Source organism: Pogona vitticeps, chromosome 7 (assembly GCF_051106095.1).
Source record: "Pogona vitticeps strain Pit_001003342236 chromosome 7, PviZW2.1, whole genome shotgun sequence".
NCBI lineage: Eukaryota > Metazoa > Chordata > Lepidosauria > Squamata > Agamidae > Pogona > Pogona vitticeps.
Genome location: NC_135789.1, coordinates 4,364,380 through 4,387,045, shown reverse-complemented (window position 1 = coordinate 4,387,045; position 22,666 = coordinate 4,364,380). Strand labels below are relative to the sequence as shown.

The window sequence follows — 22,666 nt, the reverse complement described above, 5'->3', positions numbered from 1 at the left end:
TCGGCTGCCTCTTCCTACACAAATTTGGTCTTTTTCCTCTGATCCGTGAAAACCTATGACCAAGACAACTTGGTAAGCTTCATGGCAACACAAGACTGTTGGTTACATTCAGCCTTCAGTTTAAAGCCCCTGAGTGGGAAGCCACCCTAGTGCTGTGGTTCCTAACTTTGGGTCACCGGATGTTCTTGGACTGCAATTGCCAGAAGCCTTCGCCACTAGCTGTGCTGGCAAGAGCTTCTGGGAGTTGAAGTCCAAGAAGATCTGAGGACCCAAGGATGGGAACTGCTGCTAAGGCATGGCAGCCAGTCAAACCAAAGTCCTGCATCCCACATGGAAGTGATATTAAGTGCTCCTGAGCAAACCCTGCAAGCCACGCTGAGGACTAGTGCCTTGAGAAATCAAGGAGCATCTAGCAGCCTCCGCAAAGGCCTGTCTAGCAAATAACAGGGAGTGGGGTGGAAAACCCAAAGGGCAATAAAACAAAGCGCAAACTGGAGGCTCCTAGAAGTTCACCAGTTAACGAAGTGACAAGGGGATAAGCAAAACCCTCCCCAAATAAGCTCCGTTGATGACTTCAGGGGTTTGGGTATGTGGCGCAGAGGAGGGGTGGAGGGCGGCAGAATCACAGCTCATCCGGCGCAATTAGCCATCTGCAATTAGCAGCGAGCGCCTTAATTACCGTGTTTACATTTTGTAACCTCCAGGCTAAGATCCAATAATGCCTTCCCTTGCATATTGAGTTGAGGGTAAACATATTTTCCTTCCCTTTCTTGAGGCCACCACCAGGTGCGGAGGCATCGAGGGCTGCGGGCGCCCAAGAGGGGAGACGGTTCCCGCGTGTTTACGTGGATCCGTTGGCTTAACCAAGGGGAGAGGGGCAGATTCAGAGGAAAGGGGCAACCCACGTTTGAGAAAGGTTGGCACTAAAGACTAGAGGTCTTGCAGATGTGTGGTTTTGGATGACGTCTCCCTGGAGTTTGGGATTTGTAGTCCAAAAACACAAATCTGCCCACTCCTGCTACCAGGGATGGAGACTCGAGGTGCGGGACTTGCTGAACAGAGAACTGCAGTTGGGTTTGGCACCTTTAATGAAGAGTGAATGGGATGGAATGGATGCTCTCATCAGAACTCAGTAGTTTAAGCGTCTTGCTGCAGAGCCAGAGGTTGGGGGTTCGATTCCCCCACTGGGCCTCCTTGACAGGAGATAGATCTGATTATGTACAGGGTCCCTTCCAACTCTACAATTCTAAGATGCTACTGATGATGATGTAGATTCAGTTCGTCATGCTCGTTACGTGGGGCTTCCCTTAAGCCTGATCTGGACCCACTGAAGTTTGGGTCAGACTGCTGTGGGGTGTGAGAAAATTTGATCCTATCACTCCAGTTCCGGCTCGCCTCCACTGGTTGCCCGTTGCGTCCAGGATCAGATTCAAGGTTTTGGCACTTACATACAGAGTCCTCCATGGTTTTGGCCAACATTGCTAGTTGGTGTGTCTTTCTTTAATGTCACCGTCTAACTCATAAGGTCATCCCAGTTGAGGATCCTCTTGGCGGCCACCCCGAGGGAGACCCACAAATCTTCTACAAGAGGTAGGGCCATCTTCGTGGTGGCTCCAACTTTATGGAACCAGCTTCCAGTGGAGTTCTGCCTAGCCTCCTCCCTGTTGGCATTTAGGAGGCAAGTAAAAATTTGGCTTTTCAGGGAGGCCTTCCACACCGACCCTAGATGATCTCCTTCCCCCCACCTTTCTTCCATCCACTCTGGTTTTACATGATTGGTCTGTGCCATCTGTTTTTAAGGGTTAACAGTAGTTGCTTTTAATGCATTTATTTATTATTATTATTATTATTATTATTATTATTATTATTATTATTATTATTATTATTATTATTATTATTATTATTATTATTATTATTATTATTATTATTATTATTATTATTATTATTATTATTATTATAGTTGTTGTAATCACCCAGAATAGCGCCTTGGCATTAAAAGGAGTGGGATATAAATTGAAGAAATACATTAATTAATAAATCAAGCAAATTCACACACCTCTCCATCATGTGACAGAAAGAAGATTCGTGGAGATTCCGAATTTCACCTGGACCATTTTGGATAAGCACTTCCCGACATTTGTGAATTTCCTCATAATTCGGACAAAAAGAACTTGAGGTTTTTTGTAATATTTGACGCTGGCAGAAAAGGACGTTGATTGATTTCACCCTCTCTGGTGGACAAAGTGTGATATAAATCTAGCCCGCCTACAAACAACAGACCCTTCTGCTTCTCACGGGCAGCTAAAAAAGAGGGAGAGGGACTCAAGTAGGAATTCGGCCCTCCAGCAAAAGATCGTCGCTGAGAGAAAGCGGCCACATCCAACAGGGACAAGCATCTTTCAAAGCTACATTCTGCCCGGGCATGAGACGCTATTAAAGAATGACATTAAACATTCACTCTCTCATAAAAATGTAATTACTGTTGGCCCGGCATAGAGTGAGCTAATTTCAAGTCTATCTGCGTTGTGTACAGCTTCAGTGGCGGCGTTGTCAGGTTTTTATGTTTCCCTTCAACGTCTGAAGAGCATGAAACTTTACTAGCTATTAACCAAACGGTTTCCTAATCTTAATTTAGCCTGCTCAATAGCTCCGCGCCCAACGTCTCGAGATGCTATGGAGGACGCTACCCTTGGGACGGCGTAAGGTCACAACGCAGCTGATGTTCTGGGGCGCATTAAACAGTCATGCCTGCCTAAGCCCCGCGTGGGGCAGCCAAAGGCATTTTGCCACCTGAGGCCAAGGACAAGATGGCACCTGATCTCCAGTCCAAATACAGAAGCCATCTGGACCGGCAGGAACCTTGCAAGTCAAGCCCAGTGACTCGTCACAACACGGTCCTAGCTGAGGGTAGCAGATCAGTTTAGGGAAGGAGGAAAGGAACAAGGGGCAGATCTCCCAGGAGAGAAGAGCTGGAAGGCTCACTAAGGAAAGCCCAGAGATAGTTGCCACCACCCCTAAATATTTGCTGCCTGAGGCGCTTTGCCTCACTTTGCCTAAGGCGAGGGCCGGCTCTGCTCTCAGGTGATTGTGTCCAGTTTGTGTTTCTCAACAGGCTTTCAAGGCTGCCACAGGAAGATGATGACAGACTTTCCAAGACACCAAACCGTTCATCTGTGCAGCCTAGCCTTCCTCCTCCTGGCGACGGCTTCTGAGTTCTTAATCTGGCCTTCCCCACTGCTTACCACTGGGAGACAGAGCTTTTTCTCTTCTCCAAACACTGGACCCCTCGCCAGAAGACCCATCGGGAGGAGAGCCCCTCTGATGCATTGGACCCAGAGACACACCTCCTCCCAGAGATTTCAAGGGGCAGAGTGCAGTCTTTTCCAAACCCTGGGGGAAATTACTGGGGATTGAGGACTCCTTAATCGGGGGGGGGGGGCGGAATCCCTTGGCCAAATTGTTCTGGGAACTGTGCTTCAAAGAAGCAGTTTTTCCAAGCTCAGACTAAAGACCCAGAAACACTGCTAGCCATTCACCAAATGGTTTTCGGATCTCAGTTTGGCCTGGCCGATCATCTTGAGTTATGTTACTCAGTACAGCATGACAGACGGTACCTTTGGCTACCTGCTGCTGCATCCAGGGTGTAAAACAAGGGGGGGGGCAGCGGTGGCAACACGGAATAGCTGGTCACCCCTGGTGAGACAACAGTTATGGCGGTGACCCCTCTCCCCTTTGCAAGGGAGGAAGCAAAGAGAGAGTAGATGTTTTTCCTGCTCAGGCCTGGCTCGAGATGGTTTGCCGCCTGAAGCACAGGACAGAATGAGGCCCCCTTTCCCATCCCATGAGCAAAAGCCAACTGGCTGGGTTGTTCAATATTTCTTCAACACCAGCCACAAGATTGCATCCTGTGTCTACTAGCTTGGGGGTGTGGAGCAGCTCATATCTCTCTTCTCCCGGCCACTGCCTCACTCTGCCCAACGGCAGGGCCGGCGGTGCCCTGTTCTTAAGTGCCTGGGCAAGCCAACAATACTAAGGGAACCTCATCTTTCGGCCACAGCAGGAGAAGCAGGAGAAACAGCAGCAAGAGACGGGGGGGGCGTTGGAGGCCTCAGAAACACCACATTCAGAAATACCACGCTAAATATCGAACGCTGCCGTGGTGTAAGATATGCCGCGCGAGCTCTTCACAATGAAGGATCTCCGTGGCCGCAAAAGTTCGCTGACATTTTCCTTTTCACCGATGGCGTGCAGGAAATTACATGCGCCATTCATCTTCCCCACGCCGCGCCACTGAAGGGTATTTACCTGTAGCTCTAGATTATCTCTGACTGTGTTATCAGGGGGCAGCAGGTGCCTTCAATTAGATTCTCAAATAATATTCCAACCTCGTTTTCTCTCCCTCTCCCTCTCCCCATCCCTGTCCAACTCTTTATCCGAAAAAGAATTAGGAGGCTGGTGATGGGCTCGCAAGCAAGGTTTAATTGCCACATTTGTTCTGTTCCCTCTCCTGGCTCCTGATTCTTCCAGCACAAGGCCTCACTCCTGTCCGTGCTGTGGATAATAGGGGTCTATTTATGACCCTTCCAACTGCCCAGAAATAAATTCTCCCTTGGCCAAATTCGCATTGGGGGGGTGAGAAAGGAGGGCATCCCTAAGGAATCACAGAGGGTGGTTGAGGACATATCCCCCACATCTAACAAAGATGGTTTATTCGTTGCAACTTGTACGGTGGCAGCGGGGGGGGGGGGGGAGAGCGTAGTTGAATTATTCAAAACCCGAGCCAATTAACATTTCTGATGCTCACTCGTGCTGAATTCATTCTTGATCAGTTCACAGGCACCTAATCAAACGGCTGGGGGTTTGCGTGTCTGCCTTCACACACACACACGCCCGGCTCAACATTTTGATGGGGAATATACCTTACATGTAAACGTCTGGTGCCATGGGATACGCAGACATTAGGAGAGGAATGTTCCTCAAAAGCATCTCACAGATCAAAGAGCTCGGTCTCCCTTTTCTGTGCATTTTTCCCCTCTCTGAATAGCTGACACTCCCTGTGTTTCGGTTGTTGTGATGCGTTGTGGCGCAAAAGGGGAGAATAAATAAACAGGAGGACATACATCTCGGTTCTCCATCTCACAGCAAAACAAACTGTGGTGGAAAGTATTGTCCTTACGACGGAACCTGGAGGTGGGGAGAGGGGGAAGAGTCCAGGCAAAACGAAACCCCCTCGTTGTTCTACGAGATCTCTGGAAAAGAGGGTGTAAATCCAAAAATGCTCACTAGGTGGCACTCTGTCACCATCTCCTGCTCTAGGTGCGCCCCCCCCCCCTCCTTCCTCTCTGGAATGAATCACCATTTGGGATATCTCATAACACATTGCTGACTCCCTCCATTGCTGAGGTTTTAGACTCAATAAGCTATTCTGGGAAGTGCTGGGACCCCTTCCCCAACCCTTTTGTTTCTGTGCATGCATGACATCCCAGTACAATTGGTTTGTTTCCACCTGTTACAAACTGCATCCAGATACACATGACTATGGTGAGGATCAAAAGCGACCCATCTCTCATCATCATCTTAGAACTGCAGAGCAGGAAGGGACCCTCTGGATCACGGAGTTCAGACCCTTACAAAAAGGCACAACGGGGAATCGAACTCCCAACCCCTGGTTCCATGGCCAGAGACCTAAGCCAATGAGCTCTCCAGCAGATCATTTAAACGAAGTTAGGAACTTGGGGAAGTTATGTTTTAGGACTTTTGGCTGGGTATCGATGAGTCAACTGCAACCATGTAAGCCTTTTCTCTAAACTAGTGGTCAAACATTTTACTCTCCAACTCTCCCGCTTCTTCTCCTACATCAAGCAACGCAGGAGTGCTCAACAGCTAGTAGCCATCAGCCATCAAAAGCCGTCAACGTGTATTTTATTAAGCACTTTTTAGCCTCACAAGACAGGTGTGTGACAAAGAAAATCTGTCTCTAGGAGAAGGTGAAGCTGTCCTCCTTTAGGCACATCATGAGAAGGATAGATTCTCTGGAAAAGACAATAATGCTGGGAAAAATGGAAGGCAGTAGGAAAAGAGGAAGACCCAAAATGAGATGGACTGCCTCCCGGCCTAAAGGAAGCCACAAGAGCTGAGCAGGGCAGGGCAAGGCAGAAAATTTTGGACATCACTCATTCAGAGGCAACTTAATGGCACATGACAACAAGGAGCTAAACTACCATCTGATCTCAAAGTTTCAGGCAAGTCCTGAGAAAATACGCCAACATTTTCTGCATGCACACCACCAGCTTTGGCCTCTGGAATGTGCCCGTGTGGCAATACATTGCCGTTTCCTAATCCCGGTTCATCACAAACATATTAAGGCCCACAATGCGATAAATTTTCTTCTAACAAGATGCTACCAAATATATATATATATATATATATAAAAAATTATACAACCAAGCAATCAATGGTGGCACAAGGATAAGATGCCCTTGGCTGCGTCTCAGCTAATTCATTGCCATTACCCGGATACATCGCTATAAAAAGGACATCAGGATACGTGGGTGTTTTTTTTTTTCTCTTTCCCCGGCGTGCCTTCATAAAAGCTTAATTTATAACTTCATCTATCAAGTCAGGTCCTGCTTGCCAGTGCTTTTTGACCAGCAAAACTCCATCTGAAAATAGGCCCGCCCGGGTGCTGAGAACCATCCCCTTTGGTTGATGAAACGAAGGGCCAAGAATTGGTTGGGCCAGCAGTGGACAGTGACGTGGCCCTCTCCTCTTTCTGCCCTTCGGCAAATCAATTGGCCTATTTGAGGCCATCAGGGTCCCTAATAACCTCAGCTGCTGGCTGGAGAGCTCAGTGGGTTAGGTCTCTGGCTGAGGAGCGAGCGGTTGGGAGTTCGATTCCACCTCCTGGGAAAAGAGCCAGCCTGGGTGGCCTTGGGCAAGCTGCACAGCCCCCGACCAGCCCCCCAGAAGAACGGAATGGGAAACCACTTCTGAGTACTCTCTATCTGGAAAAAAAACACCAAAAGGGCTGCCAGAATTGACTTGACAGCACGTGACTATTATTTATTATTGGGCTGAATCATGCAAAAGGCCCGTCTCAGTGGACAAGCTGCCAATGACTATTGGGAAATATGTCACACTCCTGCCTGGTTAGTGGGGCCTCCAGAGGCATCTGGCCAGCCCCCCATGGGACCAGAGAAGCTTGCGGTCTGATCCAGTTGGCCATTTCTCCTGCTCTATTTCCTTCATTTATTCCGGCTCCAAAGTCTTCAATGCTGATGTGTGTGGACGGGCAAGCTTGTTTTGTTTTATGGAACATCGCAAATCCCCTTCCTTAAGCAGCACATAGTCTCCTAATTGTCAGCAAAAATGAACTGGGTTTCTTGTTCCAGTTTTCCAGACGCCGGCGGGCATCTTTGTAAGATGCATGCCTCATTGCTGGCATTCGATTAATAAGCAAGGGTCGTTCCCCTTGCTTTTCCCCTTTCAAAATCTCCCTGCCACTTTTGCTAATGATCCACGATGTTTGTGATAAACAAGCCATTTCCCTTCCACGAATCTTCAATCAGCACATGGTCTCCCGGGATCTTCGTTTTTCCCCACCCATCTAACCCTCTCTCTCCCTCTCCTTCTGATATTGCCAACGCTTTTCCGAAAGCTGCCAGCGGACTAAGTCAAGCTGAGCTCAACCTCTTCCGGGAAAATAAATATTGAACATGGCAGGTGTTGACGAGGGAGTGGATTAGGCGTTTGATGGGAGCAACAGAACGTGCTGTAGGAAGTGCTTACATCAGGAAAAAGAATCTAAAGAGAATTCTCATGGGTTTAGACCACTGGCAAGCAGAAGGAAGAGGGTGAGAATCACAGAATTTGGGAGGTAGAAGACATTCAATCCCATGGTGTGGCACAGAAATAAGTCTAGGAACAGTTCCTCCACCATTGTTTCTCCTGTGATAAAATATCATGGGGCTTGCCAGAATTTGAATCCACACCTGAGTTCAAAAGCTACTTTTCTTGAAAAAATCCTCCTGGGGAAATTCTTTATTTGAAAAAAGGAGGTACTCCAAGTTCCACCCTGGCACATCTTTGTGTTTGTTTGTTTTTAAGCTCATTGATGGAGTAATTGGACGCTTCTCACCGGGAGGCTGTGGATTCAGAAACAGGCCACCTCTGGAAAGCATCAAAGCAGCCACCTCCGCAGAATAAACCAAGATGAAAAAGTAATCCCGGTTTTAGGAGGGGGCCAAAAAGAGCACAGACGTTTGCAGATTTTGTTCCTGTTTCAACTGATACAAACATAGCGTCATCTGGATGGTGGGAACGACATATAGGTGAGATTTGTGTAGAATCAGGCATGTGATGGAGACCAAAGGTTCTGTCTGGAATAACCCTAGATGAAACTCAGAAGGTCGTCATGAACGTTTGCTCTTCTCTTGGCTAATCTGATTTGCCATTTTCTGTTCCACTTAGCTGCCACTGTTTATCCATCTGGGGGCAGGCAAGAAGTAACTTTAGACTCTTTAGCTTTTCCGTTAAATCTCTGTTAATTGAAGGATGTGGTGTGAAGGATGGTGCGATTAGTGGGATGTGAGGCACCTAACGTGGTTGACCACTGAGGTCCACCTATCTCCTATTTGTTGCACAGACTACCACTGAACCCGGAGGTTCCATACAGAGGTGAGGATGATGAGACAACTCACTACAAACATGTCTGAGCCCTCCCAAAGGCACTGCGGCTCGCGCCCATCAACATATCTTGTGGCCTAGATTCCAAAAAAACAAAACGAAACAAAAAACAGATTTCGCATTGCATGGAGGAAAAACTGCTGATAAACTATGGCTAGCACTCGTTCAAAAAAAAGGGCGATTCCCATCTTTATTTTCCGGAGTGAACGAGACTTCTATGAAAGTGTGGAAGTTGCCCAGTTTTTGCCACCCACCTGCATTGAAGCAGGGGAAGATAATTCTTTTGGCTGTTGACATGACATGGGGGGAAAAGTGTGTATACAGAGAGAGAGAGATTGAGAGAGAGAGAGACAGAGATGTTCCACCTTCCTTGATTCCTTTCTGCCTTGTCAGCTCCAGTAATTGAGAATTCAACAGCAAAAAGCAATGTAACAAGCCTTCAGTTTTTACTGTCAGCCCGGCTGTCCGCGTATTTCAAGTTTATGAAGCATATTCCTGCGGCAAGACAAGTGGGATACAAGGCCCTCGTTCCCCCTGATATTTCCTGCCTGCCATTCCATCTCCTCCTTGGAGCTGATGGCTTCCTGACAGAGGGTATCGGTCCCAAAAAGGAAGGTCTGGCTGGACACACACAGGAAAGATGTGGCCCACTTCAAATAAGAGTTAGACCCATTTCTGCTGGAGAAGTAGACCCATATTCTTGTTTTCTCTGTCTCTCTTTCTCTCTGATCCAAGGTCTGATCAACTCATGCAGCAGCGTTGCCCTTGCTCGCAATTGGCTTCGCTAAGGAGAGGCGGCCCACTTCAAATAAGAGTTAGACTCATTTCTGCTGGGAAAAAAAGACCCATATTCTTGTTCTGTCAAGAGCTTAATGCTCCCCCCCCCTTCTGCACTCATTCTTTCTCTTCCCAGGCAATCAGCAGAGAAGCTCAAGCACAGAATATTCCCAGAATACTGAAGCGCCTGAACAAGGCTGAGTTGCAGAGAGAAAGGAAAAGATCACAGGCTCCATCCCAGCAGCTCGGATTCCTCCATGAGAGAGGAAGTTCAAAACTGTCATTTTTCGTACCGGCAGACCAAGCTGCATGTGGTCTAGGACTACAAGGCACAGATTAGAGATAAAGAAAATATACTCAGCAGGAAGGCATCGGCTTCCGCTGGGCATCCTAAATCCATTTTGGCCTTTAGGTGGGACCGTGATATTAGTGTAATCTGTCTCCTTTCCCAAAATACAACCCGCTGTCACCTTGCTTTGGTTCCCATGTAATGAAATAGGAAACACAGTCGCCCGTATGCCAATCTTTTCACACCGAGCATCATCCTCATCATCCAGCAAGCCGCAATGCTGTGACCTGGCAAATTAACCACCACGGTGAGGATTTTTACAAGGGTTATATCTCAAGCACAGGAATTTGCTTTGGGGACCGATCGGATCAGTCCAACTTCCATCACCCACTCGAGAGGCTGGATCTTTTGACTAATATTATTACCAATCTTGTAAAATCAACATCTTCTTCGTTTCCAATAGGAAAGGATGCAGGATTCCTTGGGGAAGGCGTCCCTTTATGATTGACTTCCTTGGGAATATGTGGAAATGGCTCACATCTACAGATTACAACCATCGTAAAACATGGGTTTACAGAGCCGTCCATAAATTCAGCACACACCCTCTAGGTCAGAGTGGGCAGCCCGTAGCTGATGGCCGTATCCATCAACAACCACCTCGTTTAAAAGAAAGTGATCAGAGCAAGTCAAGGATGGACCAGAAAACCTGAGGAGGTTCTGCTCAGATCTTCACTGTAAGTTGAGTCGCACACAGTCACCTCCAACGGCATTGTGAGGCTTCAGTTGGAAGTGATAACAATGTGGCCCTCAGATAAGGCCTCTGGATGGGCCAGGGCTGGAAAAACAAAGATGTAGACTTCTGTTCTGGATCCACAGGACCTTCAAGCTGGGGCACCTCCTCTTCTCCTAGCCACAGCTTCTGACATCATCCCATACCGTGGAGTTCATCCCGCTCTTCCAGAATAGATCTCCATGACATTTGGCCTAGAGACCCATGGTTCCCAACCTTGGGTCCCCAGATGTTCTTGGAGGGCCACTCCCAGAAATCCTGGCCAGCACTGTGAGTGGTGAAGGCTTCTGGGAGTTGTAGTCCAAGAACACCTAGAGACCCAAGGCTGGGAACCACTGCTCTAGACAACAACATGTCCTACAACAGAGGTAGGCAACATCTGGGCATCCAGGGGCCATTTTTCCCACCCACCCCCACCTCCCCCTCACTCCATGGAACATTTGTAGCCCCAGAACGGGGAATGACTCGATTTGATGGGAGAACAGTTCCCATGACCCATCTCCCCATTGGCTGTGCTGTTTAGGGGTGATGGGTGTTAGGACTTGATCACATCTGGACAGCCACACGTTGCCAAATCCTGCATCACGTTTTCACTCTTCTTCTTTTACAACCAGTTCTTGCTAATGCTTTGAAACCTTGCTCCTGATCTCTTTTACCCAGAGGTTGGAAACGTTACGTTTCAACCACACAAACTCAGAATCCCCCGGATTGGGCTCAGAATGTAACTTTTCTTATCCACTCTCCTATCTCCAGAATCATTTCTATCCTTCTTGCTTCTAGCTAAAGTAAGTGAAAACAGCACGGTAGAAAGGAGGAAAACCACTTTAAAAACAAGACCAGACGCCACAAAGGAAAATCTAATATACGAATGATCTTCATCAGGCTTAATTAGCAGCTCAGGCTGTTACCAAGACACACAATTAAATCCATACATACAACACCGAGCCGATACAATTTGCGCCAAGAGCTTTCATCTGCAGACAGGGTACACAAATCTATACGGAGGGGAAAACAATCATTAATTTTAATAATGCCTTGAATTACTATGTGCTGGGTAGAATTTTCAGCATCAAGACAACCGTTTCACCTCTCGGGAGACATCAAGGAGGAATTAAACCTCCTTTCTTTAAATATAAATGGGAGGAGGGGACTAGCTTGTCTGGATTTAAAAAATAAATAAATAAAGCAGCCGGCGGTGTGAGTATCCAGGTAAGGGAATAGAGTAGAGGCATAACAGCAATGAGTCGCCTCAGTGGAATAAATTGGTTATTTCTATATACATCCATCTTTTTAAATTGTGTCCATTTGGAGATTACCATTGGCCACCTGGGACACAAGATAAACCTGTTTGGATTTATTTATTTCTCTGCCTGTCTATCTCAAGGCACGCATGGATTCTCAGCATCACACCCAGCTCCTCTTCGTGGAAGTTAGCAGCTTGTCTTGAACTTGTCGCTTGAGAAACTGGGTCAGCGTCACCAACTTCAATGCCAGTTAAGCACATTCATGAAATATATATTGACGTATATTATTTATCGATATATTTATTTATTTGCCTGTCACCCAGAAGCTGCCTTGCGTTGACTGTGATGGGGGTCGAGGGGGGGGGGCTTCCATGTTCCTGCTAAGACAGAGGTGGCTCAGGATCTCACGGCTTCCATAGTAACAGTAGCACATGCTCTGTTAATATCAGATTTGCTAGGCAGATGAAGGGAAAGGGGAGGAAAAAAGAGTGCTATGGATAAGCGATTGCTTTGGACTAGAGTAAGGCCCCCATATCCACATAAACCGGTATCCGCGGTCTCACTTTTCCCGTTTGTCACAGCCCTTACATATGAAATGCAAATGCCTTCTGCCTTTGTGCTGCGTCATTATATTAGAGACAGAGAGAGAGAATGGGGTATGTGTTCCTATATCCATGGTTTCAGGCATCCACAAGAGATGGTGGCCGTTATCCTCCCACTGACATGGAGGTCCTATTGTATCAGTCCTAGAACCCTGAAGTCACCGTGGCAAACATCCTTGGTGGGCTTAGGATTGTAATAGATTGTAATCAGCCGAAGTTATTTTCTCTCAGCTTGAAGCTGACAATCATGGGTCACTGTTTGATTTCATGGAACTGTTAAGGAATTGGAAAAATCTAGTAAATTGGGTGGCTCTTAGATATGTAAGGATCCTTCAGAATTCCCAACCCTGGGTCCCCAGATGTTCTTGGACTACAACTCCCAGAAACCCTGGCCAGCACAACTAGTGGGGAATGTTCCTGGTGGATTTAGTGCAGGAACATCTGCAGACCCAAGGTTGGGAACCACTGTCCTGGTTGTTCCGGAGGACTCTCTTGCCATTAGGGGATCCCGCCAAAGCCCTCCTTGTTCTGTGGAACATGGGGATGACATGACCAGGCCAGTCAATGAGATTCCTTCTTAGGGTTCCTCCTGAGTCATGGGTGTAAGGAAATGTCTAGGTGGATCAAGGCAATGAAGCACCTGGCAAAGTAAGTGCAGCAACGGTAGAGAACCCCAAGCTAAATCTAAAATGTGGGTCACCTGCACCATGGTACACCTAATACAATCCCAGACCCAATGGAGCATTCGAATAATGTATGTGTGTAAACCCAGATCTGCTCCTCACGATTTTTATATAGGGTATCTGTGATGCAATAAAAACCTGAAGGACACTACATCTGACACCCTTGTTGGTTTCTTAGCTCACTTTGACCCTTAACGCCTTACTTTTCCAATGGTCCATCCATGATTCAAGAATGAGGAAAAACATCTGTAGAACTGGAGAACCACCAACCACATGATGGGGCCACAGAGAACAAGAGAACACAGCCTTCTGGGGGGAAAAACTAAAGAGCTGGATGTCATCCTCAAGGTGGCCAGATTTAGCCCAATGGGAGTGATGTTCCCAACCCCTAGTTTGTCACTTAGGAACCAACAATTAAACCACTGATCACAATCAACTTCATGGCACAGTTTCCATCGTGGCTATTCTTACCTGCCGCCGTCTTCGGAACTTCTCAAAGGCTTCCTGAATGCTCTCAGTAGTGTCTCCCATTCTGTCTTTCCCTTCTTCATCATATCCTCCAAGATATACTGTGAAGGCACAGTAATTCTTCTGCGTCTCCACCTCCATCTTTCTTTTGGATCTCCTGTTGCAGAGACATGCTATTGGTCTTTGGTGCAAACACCCCATTTTAATTCCCTCCCTTAATTCCTTACCTGTTTCCAGTTTGGGTTGTTGTTATTGTTTTCTGAGGACGACGTTGTTATTAGGATTTCTATTTTTGCTACAATCAACTCTTTTTGGTCAGCTAAGTTCATATTTTCTTAAACAAAAGTTTCAAATGCCTCATATAATAAATAGGTGTGTTTCTAATATCTTACACTGTATATAACAATATAATAATTGTGTGCCATCAAGTCAGTTCTGACTTATGGTGACCTTTTCTAGAGTTATCTAGCTAGCTAGAAAACTATCTATTCTTCTCAGGGGGAGGGATCCCTGGGACGGTGCAGCTGGCCCAAGGCCACCCAGGCTGGCTCTTCTCCGTGAAAGCACGGTGAGGAATCAAGCTCCCAACCTCGGGCTCCATAGCCAGATTCCTGAACTATCCAGCCAGCTGTATATAACATAAGCACATGTAAATCCATAAGAGTCATTAAAAACCTCCCAGTGTATGCGGAAACTTTAGACAGAATTGAGGGGCCGTTTCTTCATCCGGTCATGTCAGCTTGCCCACTGCTTCTTTCACACTTCAAGAAGTAAATCCATCCTCTTGCAAATTCTCCCACAAGAGCTTGCCTTTCATGAGAGTATGGAAATATTTTTCTGTTGCTAACATTGATCAAATGCACAATGCCTGGTGTTTCGGCTTTACATACATCAGCACTGCAGATTTGTTTCTTTAAATATGTAGCAGGGGCCAGGCACTTAGGGAAAGAGGCAGCTAGCTTGAATTTACAGATTCTGGAAGTACTTAAATCCTCCTGGAATGGCTATTTGATCAGTACAGAAATAGAGTACTTTACTACATATGTTAATGTGCGAATAAACTACCACCGTTTTCAAAAAGACAGGCAGGAAAGCACATGGATCTGTCCTGGCCTTGTTACACGGATAATTAAAATTTCATCTGGTAGCGCACAAGACCAATAAACAGGTCATTAATATATCTCTAAGACTGTCATTCTGTAATCTCTCCAGATCTTAACTGCTTCCTTCACTGTGTTTCACTGTGACCCAGGTTTCTGTGTCACACAGTTTGAAAGCACAAAGGGAAGATGATTCTAACCCATTCTTCCATGCTGCCTTCCTGGCCTTTTTATAAAAATAAATCTCTAGCTATTTTACCCGGGGGTGGTGTTATGCTCAAATAGGAAAGGCGAGCCAAGATTAAGGCAAGAGACAGATCTCGTTCTTTCTAAACTGTGCCTGAAGATAGAAAGATAGGTATTATCTTCACTTGTGGGGCTTCCCAAAGAGAGTGGAAGATGCCTAGAGTCTCAAACTGGATTCCACCAGGGCAGTCCTGGGCACCCGGCTTCTAGCATCTGAAGAGGTTGGAAGAGATGCTGATCTGATCCTTGCTGGCAAAAGTGAGGATTTTAAAAAGGAGGTGGGAGGAAAAATATTTCAGCATTTAAAAGACTAAGTTGTATTTCAGTGGGCACTTTTGTGGATCAAAATCCACTTTTTCAGACACAGGGTACACAAATCTATATCCTCTATATTTATTACCACTGGCTGGATATCTCAGTGACTTGGATATCTGTCTGGTTGGGAGTTTGATTCCCTGCTGTTGATCCCAGAAGATCCAGCCTAGATAGCCTTGGGCAAGCTGTACAGTCCCAGGACTCCCCCAGAAGAGAATGGTAACGAGTCACCATAAGTCAAAATTGACTTGAGGGCACACAATGATGATGATGACATTTGCTTCCATAGCGGTAAAAGTTGTATACTGATTAGGACACAGATGGTAAATTGAAATGACAATGGTTTGTTAACACAGGAACAGCGCTATCCAGCTGACAAAATGGCAATGGTTTCTCAACCTTGGAATGGCACTATTGAACTGTTAATTAGTGGATCCTAATTAACTGATCTGACTGAGAGCTTGGAATTAATGTATCACAAACAGACGTATTCTTCCTGGGAAGAGCTGACATTCGTTGGAATCAACTTGATGGCTTAGAGTGATCATTATTGGAGTACTGTAGGAAAATGCTGTGTTTGTGTGTTTGTCTTTGTGTGTGTGTGTGTGTGTGTGTGTTTAAGGAAGCAGGGGAGTCTGTTTGGGGGGGGGGAAGGCTGCCTTATCAACCTCTTATTTCAGGTCATCTGTGCCAGAAGGCCTATTCTCTCTCTTCATCTTGTATCCAAAATACTGGGAAGATGCCGAAGACAGCCGTTTTGGACGATGATGGATATACGGCAGGAATGGGCCATTTATGGCCCTCCAGATGTTGGACCACAAAGCAGATCTCCTCACTGGCCATGCAATCCAACGCGGATGGGAGTCACTTCCTAACAAAACCTGCGAGGGACCAGGTTGCCCAGCCAGGGTTGTAAAGAACTATACATTAAGTGGCAATTTAATACAACTTTAGATTGTTCCCCCCTCTCTTTTTTCTGGCATATAAGAAAAGTCACATTTTGTCGGAACAAAGCACGGAACCAAGGGGATACCCGACTCTCTCCGCTGCCTTTCTGTTCCTTCACACCCACCCCACCCCCGTGCTGAAATCAAAGGTTTCTTTCAAATCAAAGCTGCCTTTGATTCTTCAGAGATATCAAACAGCAGTTGTGACTTTCTCTCCCCCCCCCCCCATCAAAACCGCTTTCTAGATATAACAAGAATTAAAATTTCATGTTGAGACACCTTTCAGGAATACATCTTGCCCGGCTCCTCCTCACCCCCCCCCCAAAACAAAGCTTTCGACTTTGACGGCTCCATGGAATTTAGCGTGTTAATTGGCCAGTCAGAGGGAGAGGAAACAGCAGCTTGCTCCTAAGCTTGTTAGCACTTATGTACTTACGAGTAGGGAACTTTTTACTTCACTAGTGATTTAAGTGGAGGTCACGCGCAGGAGGACTGAACATTTTTCAACCTGCCTTGCTCCTAAGGAAATGTAAAGCCAAAGGAATCAAGATTGTCGGAACTGCCTGGAGGCTTTATGGGGCACAGGGGTAGGTGGGATGCCGGGCCCTGTTCTCCACCTTGACAAAGCACCATCCAAGCAGGCATCCTTGGTCAGAATTCAGCAATAATCTCTCATCGTTGGTAACTGGGATCCATAATTTGATAGCATTGTCTCTTCTGCCTAGCAGCAGGTCTCCAAACATTCTTTGCTACAGACCCCTTTTAACTGGAAAATGAAATGCCAAGGAATTTGTGCATGCAAAGCAGATGATTAACCACTAAGCAACCCTTGGCTTGCCAAATAATCACAGCCACCCGTGGATTTTTAGGGCCCTTCTTTGAGCTTCTGTGCACGAGTCATCCTAGCATATCCCTAACAGAACCCAGGGATGCAACAAGTTTTTTTGGGGGGGTGGGGTGGGGATTTGACAAGGGAAGGAGTTTCTAACCCTGATGGATGGATAGAGAAGTGGCATGCTTAAAAATGTAAATTCAATGTACTGAAGTGTAGTATAAGCGAAGGAAACAGGGCCATTCTCCAGTCTCACAAGAAGCCAATTCCTGCAGGCTTTGCCTCTTACCATCATCATTCATGAAAAGTGTTATAATACTAAGAATCCAAGCCTGAGTTTTCCCTTGTTTTCCTTTGCCTTCCTCATCCCTATTTCCTTTTATGCTGAGTTTGAGATATATATAAGCTGCTGAGAAGAACTTTCCAGCATGGAGGAGGATATGAGAGTTTGGGACGTGGCATGTATTTGGTCCCAATTGGTTTTCACATTTTGTCCCCCGGACCTCCATAAACATTGAGAGATGTCCTGGAGGAGAAGCTACAGAGAGAAAAGCTGAACACTATCCCTTCTCATCTTTACACTGATTTCCTGCACAGAATAAACTCTGGCAGTCCTGCAGTTGCCACTATCCACAATATTACCCTCTGCAGGATTTTTTATTCTTTTCACTGTTGCTGTCAATTGCACACTCTGACACTGGTCAGTTTCAAAGGGTCCCATTAGTTTGGCAGCAGATGTTGGTCATGTCAATTTCAGGCACTTAACTCTTTTCAGTTGCAAATAGTTGTGTTAGTCTAAGAACTTAAAACTGACAAGAGGTGTTGAGTATGGTCTCTGTTCCTGTGCAGTATCTTAGGAATTATGTGCAGAATATTTCTAGAATAAACGGAGGACCTTTTGCTGATGGAGAAACCTCTGAAAAGGGGATTTAAAAAAAGGCAGAAACTCCCGTAGAAGGTTGTGGGACTTGAAAGTATATTGATTCTTAATAAACGGTACAAATAAACAAATGAAATAAATAATAAATGCTTACAGTAACACTCATCACCTACCACTGTCTCTTCTAGGGGCAGCTCTACCTCTTAAAAACACCTGAGATGGCCTGCCTCCACAAAAGGATCTCTGGATTATTCCCCCCAAGTGGTGGAAATCATCCGGATGGTGTCCCTTTAAGTATCATTACCATCTGAGATGATGTGGGGAGTTAAAACAGCAGGACCTGCTGGGTGGTGGCACCTCAGATCTGTGAAGTCTATCATACCAGTTCTTGAGAGATCCCAAAGACCTGTTGGTGTGTCTGCTTAGAGAGGGGTTTTCAAACAAATAAATTCTCTGCAGAACAAATATCAGAGACTTTGTGGGTTTGTTTTTTTTAACTCAATTTCCTACTTCATGACACAACATGCATGCAGATAAGGAGAACCGGGACCGTTTTAGTTTTTTCCTCTCTCACAACCCAAAGAAATGGAAATATAAAAATTAAATTACTTTCGGTAAATAAAATACTGTTTTCTAATGGCCAGAATAATTCAGGTGTCTGTGGCTGGGAAATAACAATATTCAATTTATGCTTGCAAAACTGTCTAGCAAGCAAGCATGATGTATGGCAACTGCACGTAATTGCTTAGAATACAACAGTGCAATATTTATTGATTACAAAATTAACTGCATAATTGCTTATTATTTGCAAAGCCTAATTATATGCATGTGGCAGCTATAAATTGTGCATATACTGTATACTATATACATATATATATAAGATGCAGACAGTATTTAATTCCCCAAAGCAAAAAGAAAAAAACACATCCCAAAAACCATCCTTCTCACCTGATCCCTCATCCACTACCACCACCTTTTCGGGGGGGGGGGGGCGTCTTCGTCTCCTAGCAACGCATAAAATGGCCTCCCTCCCGAAAGGGTTCCTGGTCCTTGTAGTCCACCGGGTGCAGCCCTGCTAGCGTCGCATTTCCTGCCCAGGACTACATTTCCCGAGAGGCAGCGCTGCAGAAACCAACCACAGAGGAAGTAGGACCAGCGAGGACTTGTTTACCTGGGCGAGGTGAGGCGCGGGAGGGGGGGCAGGAGGGAGGCGCATTGGATGATGGGAGTTGTGGTTCCTGAAGAGCGGCCTGCCCAGCGGCGCGGAGGGGCCCGAGGCGGGTTTCGGGGACTACAAATCCCAGGGTACAGCGGGAGAGGACGAGGCAGGGCGCCGGCTCAGGGCGGGGGGTACGAAAGGGAGCCGGGGACGGTCGGGGACCGTTAACGGCTGTGGAAACCGTTTCCTCAGGTGAGAAAGGGAGGGGGGGTGCAGGTGGGCGGGGCTTCGGCTGCCTCTCCCTTCGAACGTGAGAGCCCCTGAGACGTGGCGGGGGAGACCCCGTAGCCCCTCAGCCAGCATCCCTGAAGGGCCTGGAAAGGAGAAGGAGTCGGGGGGGGGGGGGGGCTCAGCAGAGGGCCCTCCCTTGAGGAGGGGGGGGGCGACAGGAAATCCTGCCCTACCCCCATATATATATATATATTGAGGGGTGCTAAAGATATTTATCCAATATTGTTTTGGCTCCTCCGTCTATTATGGGCTGGGAGAAGGAAGTTTTGCTTCCCTATATAGCCCAATAAAACGGGGTTGGGGGGCAGCCCCTTCAGCCCTTGCCCTACACATTTTATGCTGGGACCCCACCATGAGGTGTGTTGTTATTGTTGTTGGTGTTTTTAAACACTCTACACATCTTGGTGTGGTTTCCCTCTTCAGGCACAGTTGCCAGCCCCGGGTTACTTTGTTGTGGCACCAACAACAGTGGAGCTTGTGTGGCGCCTGGATGGTACCCTCCTCAGCTTTCATTGGGTTACATCAAAATTTGTTAAGTCTTTAAGGTGCCCCAGGACTCCGTTGTAGAAATGTGGGGTCCCTCCCGTGTCTTAGAAGTTGCTGGCGGAAAGCATGAACTCAGAGACCGAAGGAATCTTTTTCACTTACAGAGATGGCCTTCTTGTGGCGTCTCGGTTTCGGTGGCTAAGAAAGGCGATGGTTCTTTTGCAAGGAGGGCAGCCCTTCTCTGGATCCGAGACTGTCAACACACAAACGCTTTAAAAAGGGGTGAAACTGGCCCACTCCAAAAGGGGAAGAACTGTAGGTCTTGTATCATTGGGGCTCAGGTGGTAGGAGAGCATCTGAGCATCCATGTATTTGATGTTTTGGCTGTTTGTAGCGGTGAACTTTTGAGGCAAAACTCGCTCTGCAAAGAATCTGTTTATTTATTGATTGCTTATTGTACGCTATTATTCCATTTATGGCCTTTTACTTTCTGCCCAGGGCTGTGAACATAGTTCTAGATCCTGCACTTTTTATTCTTTGCAACATCCCTATGAGGGGATTTCAGAATGAGAGAGGATGTCTGGTCCAGGATGGCCTTTTGTGACAATAAAGCCATCAGCGGGTCCTCAAAATATTGTGCCTGACTGGCTTGTGAGACTTCAGAGCATCAAAAGACTTTTTGGGGAGCAGGCGTTCACCTGGTGTGTTGGGGCACATGAAAGGGCTTCTCTCCAGTTACATCAAATGACTTTCTGGTCCAGAATTGTGCCTCCTGGCACTGAAGCAAAGCAATGCCCCAGGGAAGCCAGTTGTGAAGGCAATTGCCTTCACTCTCTGTAGTTCCCCAGCTGCTGAGAAACACACCAACTGTTTCCCTAGAAATAGTATATTATCCTTCTAAACAATAGGTTTGACTGTGATGAAAAAGGGATGAGTTCTCTCAAACAGGGGAAATTGTAGATCTTCACTGTCATTGTCAAGTCTGGAGGCTTCTACCTCTGATATAAGCAGGGAAAGGGCATCATGGGCTACCTTGTTAATTCAATTTGTCAATCATATCCCCCCCACCTGGGGCTTTTTGGAATGGTGGTGTTGTATTTTCTGCCTTCAACCTTTGAGGAGTGGTCTGAAGTCAGGCAGTACAATGGCAAACAATTCTCTATATGGTTCAGTGGTTTAGGTCTTTGGCTGCAGAGCCAGAGGTTGGGAGTTTGATTCCCCACTTGTGCCTCTTTGTCAAGGGATGGATTCGAGGACCCATAGGGTCCCTTCCAGCTCTGCAGTTCTAAGATGATTATTTAATGTGGTGCTCTTAACTCATCTGCCATGGACTAATGTCTTCACTCTGTGTCTTTTTTTTTTCTTGGTGGGGTATTTGGGTCTCCTGCATTTTTTATGATGTCAGTGGGAGCAGGAGGCAATGAAGGGCACTGTGGGGCCATATAAACAGTTATGGGGCTAGGAACCTCACGGAATGGGAAAGCTGCAACCGCTTTGAAAGGGGAGAGGGTTGGGCTGTTGATTTCCTCAACCTTTATCCTCATTTACAGTGGGTTTCTGTGTAAGATTTGTCTGTTTTTGCTCAGGGGTAACATAGATAAGTTGCTTGAGCCCTGTATTCTCCATGCAAGAGGTTCAAGGTTTGCTCTCTAGCTGAAAAAAAATATATTTTGGTAACAAGTAGTAGGAGATCCTGTAGTCAGAAAGCTGCAGGCAGTGGTGGACTAGATGGGTGTATGTTTGATCTGACATAGAGTAGCACTTCGCCTTCCTATCCTTGTGCTGCCACTTAAAAGGACAAATGAGATGTGGCAACGTAAGGACTGTGTGACTCATGGCGGAATGGAGCTTGTAGTGTAAAGGGCCTAGCACCACCCGTACATGAAGGGAGAGACAAAGAACAGGATGAATGTGTAAGTACAAGGATAATACAGCTTGTACTCTGCCTGTAGAGATAAAGTTGCTGGCATGTGGTGCAATTTCGCCCAGCCTCTCAGATGAGGATTGCTTTTAGGTGTGTGTCACGGGAACTCCCACAACAACTGAGTGGTTGCTGATCTGATGCAGGTTTCGTGCTCTGAAGCAGACAGAAGTTTAAAACCAAAACAGGCCTTTTCCTGTTCCTGTGGAGCTACAGGTCTGAAAATTTCTGTGCCTCTCTGTTGTGAAAGTACCACAATCTCTTGCTGTTGATGTGGAGGAGTGAAGCCTAAAGATCCAATGTCGGTGAGTGAAGAGTTAACATGCTTTCAGGCTTGGCTTCTCTACCGGTGAGGACTAGAAGCATTTGGTGCTTTAATGAACATAAATTCACCGAAAAAAGAGATATGATCTGGATTGTGCTGAGCCTTAATTCTGCTTCTTTGTCTCTCATGTCTTGCATATCCCTAGATGGGTTGTTCTTTGTGTTAGGTGTGTAGCCAGAGTTGCAACCAATTGTTTCTCTTCATAGGAAATACGGTAAGAGATGGCTGAAACAAGGAAATTACCAGGTTAGCGCCTCTCATCAGTTTCCTCCAATTGCGACAGAGTTGTTCTCCTTTAATGTAATTAAACAAGAGACAACTGTATTCATCACCTATTAGAAACTAAACTAAAACAGAATTATTCCTAGAAATAAGTTTGTCAGTGAGAGAAAACAGCAGCGCAGCTGCCTGCCTCAAAATTTCTCTCCCAGGTAAAGTTTGCTCATGATGATTGAAAGGGCCTACAATTTTTTAAAAACTAAAGGCCAAGTTGTCTTAAGCTGTTTAGTATACAGTGCACATGGTAACAGCCAAAGCTAAAAGAAAAGTGGGTGGAGAAAAGCACATTCCAAGCACTAGGAAAAAATAATCCAAGCTTTGAATTTGGGCGAGGTTGTAATTGCTTG

At 46.3% G+C, this 22,666-nt stretch overlaps 2 protein-coding genes across 5 annotated transcripts in view; one reads left to right on the top strand and one right to left on the bottom strand.

The window, feature by feature from the left end:
* Nucleotides 1-18,929, bottom strand: part of TTLL10 (tubulin tyrosine ligase like 10) — a 121,104-nt gene extending 102,175 nt beyond the window's left edge. The window contains exons 1-2 of one of the 2 annotated variants that reach the window (XM_078379245.1): nt 18,807-18,929; nt 13,542-13,695 (exon numbers count right to left, since the gene is read on the bottom strand). In XM_078379245.1, the coding sequence (XP_078235371.1) occupies nt 13,542-13,679 (138 nt within the window). In that variant the 5' untranslated portion in view covers nt 13,680-13,695; nt 18,807-18,929. The remainder of the gene's footprint in view (nt 1-13,541; nt 13,696-18,806) is intronic. The other variant, XM_078379247.1, reaches the window with a different exon arrangement.
* Nucleotides 18,930-18,989: 60 nt separating this feature from the next.
* The window catches only part of C7H1orf159 (chromosome 7 C1orf159 homolog), a 26,456-nt gene continuing 22,779 nt past the window's right edge, over nt 18,990-22,666 (top strand). Inside the window, exons 1-2 of one of the 3 annotated variants that reach the window (XM_078379250.1) lie at nt 18,990-19,038; nt 21,862-22,020. In XM_078379250.1, the coding sequence (XP_078235376.1) occupies nt 22,015-22,020 (6 nt within the window). In that variant the 5' untranslated portion in view covers nt 18,990-19,038; nt 21,862-22,014. Of the gene's footprint in view, nt 19,039-19,177; nt 19,270-21,861; nt 22,021-22,666 lie in introns of those variants that run through there. The other 2 variants (XM_020782284.3, XM_020782286.3) reach the window with 2 other exon arrangements.